This window comes from Salvia hispanica, chromosome 2, assembly GCF_023119035.1.
Source record: "Salvia hispanica cultivar TCC Black 2014 chromosome 2, UniMelb_Shisp_WGS_1.0, whole genome shotgun sequence".
Lineage (NCBI taxonomy): Eukaryota > Viridiplantae > Streptophyta > Magnoliopsida > Lamiales > Lamiaceae > Salvia > Salvia hispanica.
In genome coordinates, this window is record NC_062966.1 from 5,720,543 (window position 1) to 5,731,824 (window position 11,282).

The 11,282-nt window shown below is 36.8% G+C and overlaps 3 protein-coding genes across 3 annotated transcripts; 2 read left to right on the forward strand and 1 right to left on the reverse strand.

Annotated features, from left to right (window-relative positions):
* Window positions 1-58: 58 nt before the first annotated feature.
* Window positions 59-1,224, forward strand: LOC125207250 (mitochondrial inner membrane protease ATP23-like). The gene is made up of 5 exons (XM_048106513.1): window positions 59-230; window positions 301-422; window positions 502-639; window positions 706-789; window positions 854-1,224. The coding sequence occupies exons 1-5, from the start codon at window positions 158-160 to the stop codon at window positions 986-988; spliced, it is 552 nt and encodes a 183-aa protein (XP_047962470.1). The 5' UTR covers window positions 59-157; the 3' UTR covers window positions 989-1,224.
* A 115-nt stretch (window positions 1,225-1,339) lies between these two features.
* On the reverse strand, window positions 1,340-3,097 carry LOC125207249 (hsp70 nucleotide exchange factor FES1-like). The gene is made up of 6 exons (XM_048106512.1): window positions 2,956-3,097; window positions 2,712-2,854; window positions 2,571-2,621; window positions 2,269-2,490; window positions 2,088-2,190; window positions 1,340-2,007 (listed from the first exon to the last, which is right to left on the reverse strand). The coding sequence occupies exons 1-6, from the start codon at window positions 3,039-3,041 to the stop codon at window positions 1,497-1,499; spliced, it is 1,116 nt and encodes a 371-aa protein (XP_047962469.1). The 5' UTR covers window positions 3,042-3,097; the 3' UTR covers window positions 1,340-1,496.
* Window positions 3,098-4,354: 1,257 nt separating this feature from the next.
* Window positions 4,355-4,978, forward strand: LOC125204737. The gene is made up of 2 exons (XM_048103449.1): window positions 4,355-4,647; window positions 4,746-4,978. The coding sequence occupies exons 1-2, from the start codon at window positions 4,394-4,396 to the stop codon at window positions 4,882-4,884; spliced, it is 393 nt and encodes a 130-aa protein (XP_047959406.1). The 5' UTR covers window positions 4,355-4,393; the 3' UTR covers window positions 4,885-4,978.
* Window positions 4,979-11,282: the final 6,304 nt, after the last annotated feature.

The following is an 11,282-nucleotide window of genomic DNA, read 5'->3' on the forward strand; positions in this document are numbered from 1 at the left end:
ATACTCGAACAAATTGGGCTGCAATATTGACGAAATGGGCTTTCTAACCCATTAGTTGAGAGTCAAAGCAACGACACTAGGTTTTGGTTCACTCTCACCCAATACAGCTAAAATCGTTGTTATTCATCGGAGTTGAAGCTCTGATTTATTTGAATTCATGGAAGACGAGTCCTCCTCCGCCGGAATGACGTTTCTGGAATGCGCGAAATATATCCAGAAAAGTTTCCGAAGTAATTCTCTACTACTTTTTATTGTTGCTTTGCTGCTTGTGAGCTCTACACTCATTTCTCAATGTTGCAGATCCAACGGTGAAATTTCTGATGGAGAAATTGGAGGAATCTGGATGCGGCATCCAAAAGAATTTCATCAAGGCCGGCCATTGCCAGGAGGATTGCTCCGGTGGATTCACCAGGGGATCTGGGGTATGTATGTCTGTCTATTCAAAATCCTAATTTTGCAATCGAAACTAATTTAATTCGTGATCGTGATTTGGATTAGTAGATTGTACTCTGCTATAATCACTTGCAATTTCAAGATCAAGTGGAGCAAACGATGATTCACGAGCTCATTCACGCCTACGATGACTGTCGTAGTGCTAATCTCGACTGGAGCAACTGCGCTCATCACGCCTGCAGTGAGGTCATTAGCTGCTTTTCAAAAACAAATTTAATCTATCATTATTTGAATTTGAATTTGTTGGAGCAGATTCGAGCTAATCATCTGAGTGGAAACTGCCGTTATAAATATGAGCTTCTCCGTGGTTATGTAAAGATGAGGGGTCATGAGCCTGTGAGTTTCATCTTCACTATCTATATGTGGCCATTATGTTTTCTGAATCATCGCAATAATATAGGAATGTGTGAAGCGAAGAGCGTTGCAGTCGGTAATTGCAAACCCTAACTGCTCCCAAGTAGCAGCAAAGGACGCGGTTGAAGCTGTGTGGAGCACCTGTTATAACGACACAAAACCCTTCGATAGAGCTCCTTGAATTCAATGTTGCTTTCCTGGAATTTATAATGTTTCTCTTGCGTGATGTTGAAAATCACATACCAAAGGAGTATGTTAATTGCCAAAAGTCACAAATTGTTGACATTATTGGTAGCTTCAAGCTTATGCCTTATGGTAGCAATTACATGCTAAAATAACCATTTATTGTTGCTGGCATATTTTTAACACTGATTTTTCCATTTCTTTCTATATAAATCTTATCTGGTTGCTGTTGTAGATGCTTGAGAATTTAATGGTGTTACCTTTGTAACAATTCTAGCATGCTAATTGTTTATAACCGACCAACCCAACTCATCAAACTGTCTTAACACAAGATTTGGTAACACTATCAGAACGATAAATAAACTAGAAATATATTGATGCAAACAATCAACTGTTGCTGATTTGAGAAAAAAAAAAAGGTCCTATTTTCTGAAAATAGGGAAAGTACAAATATAGCACAAGATCTTGGACCAAGCCACAAACAATGATTCTGGTGGCACAATTCTTTAAGCTGATGGTCCGGGACCTAATAGCAATGGCGCTTCCTTCTTCCCGTCCTCTGGTTTTGGATCCGGATTTCTGTTTGCAGCAAAAGCTCTAAGAGGCGGCTGGAAATACTGGCTTGCTACATCTGGAGGAGGAGCGTCTTCTCCGGGGAGGGATAGAAGACCCTGCTCAAAAAGAGGTGATGGCTCATTGTGACAGGCTTTCCAAAGAGAGTCCACGAGCTCCATTTCCTCTTTCGCGGCTCCTAGGTCCTCGAGAGACATCTCACTAATCCCTTTGACCCTGTCTTGTAGGATCTGCTTCAGTTTATCATCATCTTCACTTGAGGTAATGGGCTTCTCTGATCTGTCCCGAGCTAGATCAAGAAGGCTCCTTAGTGCAGCTTCACGCACATCAGAATCCTCACTCGATGCAAGGTGCATCATGATGCGAGGAAATCCAAGCTCGGATATGACACCAATGTCTGAACGATTCTCGCTAAGTAAGTAATGGATCAAGTTAAGGGCTTTCCTGCACAAGAGTTACACAAGATATAATCAGCCTCAACTTTGGGCTAAACCACTGATCCTGAAATTGTTTGAATAATATACCTTTGAAATCTGACACTCTCAGATCCTAACGCGTCTCTTAGTGCGGCATAACCATTAGCCAACCGGAACGCAGCGATTCCAGACTTGTTATGCCTGATCAGAGCTGCAAAAAAACAACTGTTAATCTCTTCATCACATGAATGTACATTGCACAAAACAAACAAGAGGATGCGATGCTTACAAGAGATTGCCCCAAGTGCTTTTGTACGAACCGTAACATCCGGATCAGAAGTAAAGTTTGTAAGCAGTGGCTCCATACCATTGGCTTCCATTACCAACTGTTGGCTCCTGGGATTGTTTTGCACGACCGTGCTAACAACATCGGCCGCTTTCGCCCTAATATTAGGGTGTGAGTTCCGGAGGTAGTCAAGTAGAGGAGCAAGACCACCAATGGAGTGAAGATCTATCCAAGAACAAAAACATAGTAAAAATCAACTGTATCTTTGCATCAAAAACACATTATTATTATATATAAAAACTAACCATTAGCATTGTCTATAGATTCCACATGCTCTTGTAGTTCATCCAACATATCTACACAAGCAAGCAACAAAATTGAAAAGAATTCAGAATTGAACCTAATACAAATTAAAAACTGAAATAGTCAATTGTAACTATAAACACCTTCAACATCTTGAGGAGTCACCCCCTGAGACTCCAAAACCTGCTCTGGGGTTTTCATAACAAGTGTAATCTCCTTCATTCGCTTTATAACATCGATTGTTTGCCCTTGCATCGCCTCCATAAACCATCTTCTATCCTCCTCGCTGAATCCAAAATTAAATTAATTACTATCGAAACAATACTTTCAATCAACTAATTAAGCAATATTTTTGGTTGAAAAATAATTGGGGAATTATGAAAATACCTCAAATTACGAGTAGTGTTAGTACCGTCGGCGTGGGAAAGACTCCACTTGAGCAAACCTTCCCAATTAGGGCCTTCTCTTGCCATGGTTTTGCTTCACAATCAATAAACTTAAACTACAAGGATTAACAACAACATCAGATTTATCGGTGAATTTATAGTTTTCGTGGAGGGCTTCTCGAATTCCCTTGAAGGATCGAGATTTTGCAAGCGGAAAGTGGGCTGGGGCCCAAACCTAATTTTAAATGTTGGCCCAAGAAATACACAATTTTTACGGAAGTTCATATACTCCCTCCTCCGTTGATAAGTTGTACCTTCTGTGCTTCCCATAAAATGTCCTTCATTTACTTAACTTATTATACTTATATACTATTAACAAGTATTCGGTTTATGAAATTGTATCTTAGATTAAATATATAGTGTATTTTGTTCATAAAATTTAATCTCATAATTCAATTGTAGATGGATAATCATGAGATAATTAGTCAAGACTAACCTCATATGACTAAAATAATCTCACAACTCAATCTTAGATTATATCGTGGTATTATTTTATCTAGGAAATTGAACACCACATTATAAAACTAATACTCCATTTGTTTCCCATTAATGGGAAAATTTCCGTTTTTGTCCGCCCCCAATTAATTGGACCCTTACTTTTTAGTACTCCCTCCGTCCTAAATTACTTGAGTATTCCATTTTGGTTTGTCCTAAGTTACTTGAGGCATTTCTCATTTTAGCTAAATACAAAACATCTAATCCCACCTACTTTACTCTCTCTTACTTTATTCACTAATTTACTGTATTTTATCTTTATTTAACTCACTAAACATCACTTTCTTAAATTCTGTGCCGAAAAGTAACGCCTCAATATTCTTTTCGGCACGAGATTTAAGAAAAATTGTGTCAAGTGGGTTAGGTAAAAGTAGAATAAAGTAGAAAATGAAAATGGTAGGGAGATTAAGAGAGAATAAATGAAGAGAGTAATAATTGAGAAAACAATATGTTGACTTTTACTAAAAAAGAAAATGACTCCACAACTATAGAACATATCAAAATGGCAAAATGACTCTAATACTATGGAATGGAATGAGTACTACCTTTTATAATGTATCCTACATATCACTAACTTAATTTACTCAAATTTTATTATAAAATTAATATACATAAAATTAGGTCTCACATTCCGCTAACTTTTTTCTCTCGCACTTTTCATTACATTTTTTAACTCACGTATCTAACACTAAACTAAGTGGAATGGGGGCGAATAAAAAGTTGTAAAATTTCCGGATAAGGTGGGGGCCACATTATCCAATTGCAAACTCAATGTGTTGTTCATCGCGTGTCCACTTAATTACATACCCGATCACAAAATCTGTGTCACTATTAATATAAAATAAATTCCGAGTCAATCTCTGCAAATAAAAAAACAAGCTGAAATGGCGTCGGTCGCTCAATTCCAGGCTCTCTTCGTCCCCTCAAACTCGATCAAAAAATCATCCTTGAATGCATTCTTCGGCTCAACAATTTCTTTGCACCGTGAAATTCAGAAAATCAGACAAAGAAAGCAGCTGACGGTGGTCGCTGCCGTCGGAGATGTCTCGGCCGACGGGACTGTGTATCTGATAGCCGGCGCCGCCGCGGTGGCGTTGCTCGGAACTGCTTTCCCCATCATCTTCTCCCGCAAAGACACGTCAGCATAAATTAAAAAAATTACACTTTTCTATTTCCTTTTTTTATTAATTGTAATTGTAATTGTAATTGTAATTGTAATTGTAATATGATTATCAGGTGCCCGGAATGCGACGGAGCAGGATTTGTGAGGAAAGGAGGGGCGGCGCTGAGGGCAAATGCGGCAAGAAAAGATCAGACTCAAATTGTATGCGCTAACTGCAATGGTCTTGGCAAGCTCAATCAAGTTGACAAATAGAATTCTTATTATGTTTCTCCCAAATTTAAATTGTATTCTTCTTTGCTTTATCTCTATTTAATAATCATGTCCATCAAATATTTTAATTTCTGTATTTTTTTTTTGTCTTACGTTGATATGGGATTGAAGGTTTGGATTTGAAATCGTAACTTTTGATTCCAAATTCATTATTTAGTATACACAAAACATGTTTCAATTTGAAATTAAATTTATAAATATGAAGGCTCCTGATTCTACAATTAAATTATATAGACAAAATAAGTATTTGATCTAATATAAAATTGAATATTTCTCACGCTTACACTACAAACACATAATACACGCGGCAACATTGCGAACACACTATGTACATAACACAATACAACACATTCACGCAAATACACGACACACGTCGCACACACTCGCCTCACGCAATTACATAACTGCATATTAATAATATAAAGGGGTAACTGCTTTTAAAGTCATCAACTTTCCACGAATTCCGATTTTTCCCACGAACTTTAAAAAGTTTGTGTAATATCATGAACTTTATTGTCAGTTGCTATTTTCCCATGTCAGATTTTCCGGTCTGATTCATACTGTTCGTTTCCTATTAAGACAATGTCCAAATTCTTTTATCTTACTATCATTATTTTCGTTTTTGAAATAGCTTCGCGTGGGTACTTTGTACGCCTCAATCGGAACTCGGATGAAGAAGTTATGGCTATTTGATGAAGGCTGCGACCTTTGTGCGACCTTGTACTATCATAATGGCCATAACTTCTTGATCCGAGTTCCGATTGAGGCGTACAAGGTACCCGACTGCGAAGCTATTTCAAAGACAAAGATAACGATAGTAAGATAAAAGAATTTGGACATTGTCTTAATAGGAAACGAACAGTTTGAATCAGACCGGAAAACCTGACATGGAAAAATAGCAACCGACAATAAAGTTCGTGACATTACACGAACTTTTTAAAGTTCGTGGGAAAAACCGGAATTCATGGAAAGTTGGTGATTTTAAAAGCAATTACCCTAAATATAAAATGGATGGAATAATATATAAGAATAAATAAAGTTATTTTTTCACTACAATTGATGTAGTGAAGTGATGAAGGAGCGAAACTTGTATCCGATTGACATACGGCTTACTAGATAGATGAGGGGCAACAACATCATCTCACATTAAAAAAAACATGCCTATTTACATTTTTTTTATCGATAATAATTATGAAAATATTAGAATATCTTTACATTTTCTTGAAAATAGTGGGCCCATGGCCCCTCCAAGCCTTAATGTTCATTTGTCGTTGACGAAGACAGCTGCCATATATTTTAAGTATAAGATATTAAAAGGATTCACTAGTGTAATTAAATTAGTATTTCAAAGATCAATTTTAATTGTACGATAAAACTTAAATTGCAGTAGAGAAATATTTTTAATAGTATTGCAAAATTAATTCTATTAAGGTAATACCAACTATTTACACTAAACTCAACGCCATTTTAGTGAAATATCACATCAAATAGTGACTTTATTTCAGCCATTAATATTTAACTCAAATTCTAAAGAATATTCTCACTCAATAAGCTCATTATCGATTTTCATCGGCTTCTTACACTCCAGCACACCGCTGAACCCAAATACGTCAAGCCAATGCCTCACATTGTCATGCATTTCCACCTCCCATACCTTAGTTTCTGTCTGGCAAACTCTAAAACTATGCTTTGTGCCATCTACCAACAATGTATTCGAAATGTGCTTATGTTGATAATAGAGCACTGACGTCTCCTCGAATCCATAAAATAATTATTCTCCAGTACTTGAAGATGTCATCTACTTCAACATATTCACAAAACAAGAATTATAAACTTATCTATTTCATGGGGCTAGAAATAAAGGTAAAAGGTAAACAGATTACCACAAGCAAAATAGCAAATTCAGTTCCATAATTCAACAAATTCACTAATCTTGTTTTATAATAGTGTTTTAATCAATAAAATTAGACATTGCAAAATTATCCAATCTAATCAGGCCAATAAAGGTTAAATACAAGTTTCATTTCAATACACTCTAAACTTCACCCAATAAAAAACAAAATCACAACACCAAGCATCACAAACATATCAAAAACTTCCACCTAGACTCATTATTCCATCGTCCCATCATCTGTCACTATTGTCTTACCACAACCAAAGTCCAAAGCTAATCCTGAAAAAATTAATAACTAACCCATCAAAATCATGGTATACTATTTATCATTTTAATAATGATTCATGTAAAATGTGATTTTTAATTTTCATGAAGAATTAATTATGTACATGCCAAAATAATGACACGAAAACAACCTTTAGTTCAAATTGATTGATTTAATTTGATTTATCTATATTTATGTTGTAGTTGATCGAGATGAAAGACTTTTCTCCAACTATTATTGAAGAACACTGAAAATTTGAAGATTTTATATGAAAAAATATCTAAAATTTAAAATAATTTTATAGAGGAAAATTTTGATACAAGAGACTATTTTCAAAAGTTTTTAGGTCCGAATAGCCCAAAACCCGGTGGGTAGGGTTAGGGTTGAAAATTTATGACCCGAAAAATTCATAACCCGAATAGCTCGCACCCAAATAGCCCCGCTGTTAGAGTTTGTATACTAGAAATTACGTTTTGAGTAATTGAATACTGTAAAACTCTTATTTTATTTTCCAAGGAATAAAACAGATTATTTTTGTCATAATGTTGTTATGTTTTACATTTAATGGATGTTAATTGCATGTTTAAATGTATAAGTTAACTTAACAAAGTCTAAGTCTTTGTTTTAGTAGACCGGTTGTGGGCGGCGTCCACTTTAAGGTAACACGGTCAGTCCTAAACAAAGAAAAAGAAAAATTTCACGACCTAGATGGAATTAGACTATCCATCGTGAAAGGTTGCAATGTCAGTCCGCATATTTCTAAGCCTTACTTGAAATAAGATGACATTGGTGTGGTAAAGCACTGAACGGATCTAACAGCAAGACTTGCCTTTGTGCTATCTACTGAAAGGCAAGGTCTTGATAAATATTTGTTTCTTAATCAATGTAGGTTAACATTGAGCATACGGTATTGATTATGCATTACTTTGACTTATCAAATGGTGCGGGTTTTTCGTAACCCAATAATCCTGATATATTGGGTAGTGGTGATTAATATCTAGCGGTGCTAGGATTGCTATTATATTGAATCGTGCGCGAGGTGGGTCTCGTTTGATAATGTCTCTTTTATTTATAGAGTTCAAGAATATAATCCCACAATTAAATAAATAAAGATTTGGGAAGATATGGGGGAGAGAAGTTGACGTGAATTATGGGGCGAAACGAGGTTTTATTATTCGGAACCTAGCTAGTTGGAGTTTGATCACTCTATGAGTAATAAATAAGCGTTTCATGCTAAGTCCACTCTTGGAATTAATAAGAAATTAATTAATTAAGTCCATAGCAGATATTAATTAATTAATGAACATTTTTATCTTAAGCGCGGGAAATGAAAGTTAAAACGGAAACCCGGATTACTTATGTAGTGTTGATAAGGCTAATATCATACATTGGTTATGTGGTGAAAAAACACTTTATTTTGCTGGGTCTAACGCAGTTTTTAAGCTAGGTGTGTGAAGGAGACGCTAGATCCAGGAAGAGCTGGAGGCAATGGACTAGCAAAGGAAAATGAAAGAAAGTGAGCAGAATTGAAAAGAAAAAAATGGCTAGAAGAAGGAAGTCAATAGCTGAGGGCAACAAAGACTATTCATACCTCGCTGGACCCACTTCAACGCCTATAAATAAAGGAGCATGCAACACACGCCATATACATGATTTGCTCTTAGCTCACACACTCACACACACACTTGGGAAATGGGAATTCTGGGATAGTTTAGGGTTTCTAAGGGGTTCAGGTTCGGCGAAAGTCAGTGGTAACACCGTCCTCTCGGAGGGCGAAGAAACAATCTGTTTTCATTCAGCTTTTAGCACTTTTATTCCGTCGAACTTCATTGTTTTGGAAGTCGATTTGGTTGTTGCTACTTATCGTTATCTGACAAGACGAGGTTTTTATTAGGGCGGCGACTCTTGTGTGTGCGTGTCAACTGGCCAGGAGGGTGCCTAGACCTAGCTGTGTCGTTGGGTCTGTGCCTAAAACCTCTTGTCAACAAAAATACCTCAACCCACTTCTACTGGCTAGTATAGTGGAGTAAGGGTCGATCCCACAGAGATGGATGTAGGCGAAGTGCAATTGCAAAGACATTTTGGAAGGGTTGGTTAGCTACCACGCTTTTGGGGATGAGTTCTACCTAGGCACAAAATTAAAATGAGACTCTACCTATACTGACCAGTAGGTAACTAAATGCTTAATGCTATTGGATGTGTACGTGAATGTGAAAGTTGGACACCTAGTTATGCATATGAGAAGCTACTAGACGAAACTTACTAAAAATGACTAGACAAAAGGTAAAGGGAATCAAAGGACATGCTGGCAAACTGGTTGCTGGATTTGCAGAAAAGCTGAAAAAAGTGCAAGTACAAAAGCAAAAAGTAACAAAAGCAACGTATCTTTGATTGTGACATTTTCTTCTTCACCAAGCTAAACTAACCAAATCTAACAAACTCCATTGATAAATGCTCAAGCTCAAAAATTCGTAAATGTAATATTTAATTTGAAATCAAGAACGGAAGTAAGAAAAACTGAGATTTAGGCATACTGGTCAACAGGACAGAGTGACAGACACAAGCAGAAACGAATTCCATGCATTTTTGTGAAACTTAAACCGATTAAAACTTGTAAACACTTAGATCTAACTAAGCTAGGCAGATTCAAGCACTTAAACAACATAAAACTATCAGATCTAGTTAACTAGAGAGATTTAAAGCAATAACAAAGCTGAAACTCAAATAAAACCATAAAAACTTAACTTCATTCAAACATTCAAACCATAAGATGCTTCAAACAGATTAACTACTGAAATCCGAGACAAATGCAAGTAAAACAAGTTCTTAAACTAAGAAAGCATTAAAAGAAAGCATGTAAATGGCTGATGGCTTCTTCTGAAACTGGAACTGGACTACGGCGGCTGGAATGATTCAGGCATGATGACTCCCCGCCGGCTGGTGGCCGGAATCTTCATGGCAGGCTGCTGGATTTAGAGAGTGGAACTTAGAGCTAATAGAGCTATTCTCCCAAAAAAGTGTTCTCAAAGTGATGATAAAAGTGATAAAATGATAAAAAAAAAAAGTGATTCCTCCTTATGTTCAACTCCTATTTATAGGGTGGCTTGCCCTAATTTCTAGGGCTGCCTCTTCATGCGAAATGACAATTTTGCCCCTCTTTAGTAGTTGATTGTTCCAAGCAAGTCCTTCCTTCTAGTGTCTAGTTTTGTAGCATCCATCCTGGCCAGTTTGCACCTTGTTCTGCCCATAATTGCCAGTTTGCACTTTTTTTGCTCATACTGGCCAGTTGCACACTTTTTGCTGCTTTTTCGCGCCAATCCCTTCTGATCCTTTCCTCCTGATTTAGTACCTCAACCTGCACACTTTAGCAACTATTTTGCACATATTATCAAATAAAGCACGTTATACTGACCAGTAACCAAGGCCTAGAACGAGACTCATCATTATCTATGCATTTAGTTTATGTCATGTTGGTGTTTATCTTGTGTTGATTTACGATTCTGAGTTTTTGTTTGAGGTTTTATTTCGGCAGTTGAATGTTATTCTCTGTTTTGGATAATTCTGCGCTTGATCTCGGAAAGAGGTTGTGGATCTGAATTGTTGTTGTTGATCGGTGGTTGTTTGGCGAATCTGCAGCTATGGCTATACTTTTGGTCGGAGTTGTGTCGGATGCTTGGATCCGGAGTGGATTTAGCATCCGAGGTTGGATCTGAACAAGGGAATCAAGTTGTGCATGGATTTCGAACTCTTTTGCTCTCTTTTCATTTTACTCCGTCTAGTAGCCGTAGATCTGCTTAGTTTTTAATTGTTCTTCGTTAAATTGCTTTAAATTCAGTCTGCTTCGTTTCCGATTCACGTTCCATCTCTGTTTCTACTGAAATTTTATGCAAATTGATTGGAGAAGATGATGTCGTTGTTAGTTAGTACTTTAGTTAGTTGTTTTCCAGCTTTTCATCCGTACTTTACCTTTTTAGCAAATGGTCCCCACCGTCAGTTTATTTCCCAGGTCTAGGTAATTTAGGAAATAGTTTCTTAGATCTAGTGATTGTCTCGTTTTCTGGTTTTCATGCATGATTTCTGTTCTGCCTAGATCTAGTTGTTAGCATAGCAGATTTCACTCCAAGTTTAGTTTAATTTCCTCAACCCAAAAATGCGTGGCAGCAGCCAACCCAAAAATAGTCCCGAATCCTTGAGCATGCTTTATTACACATTCATCTCTGT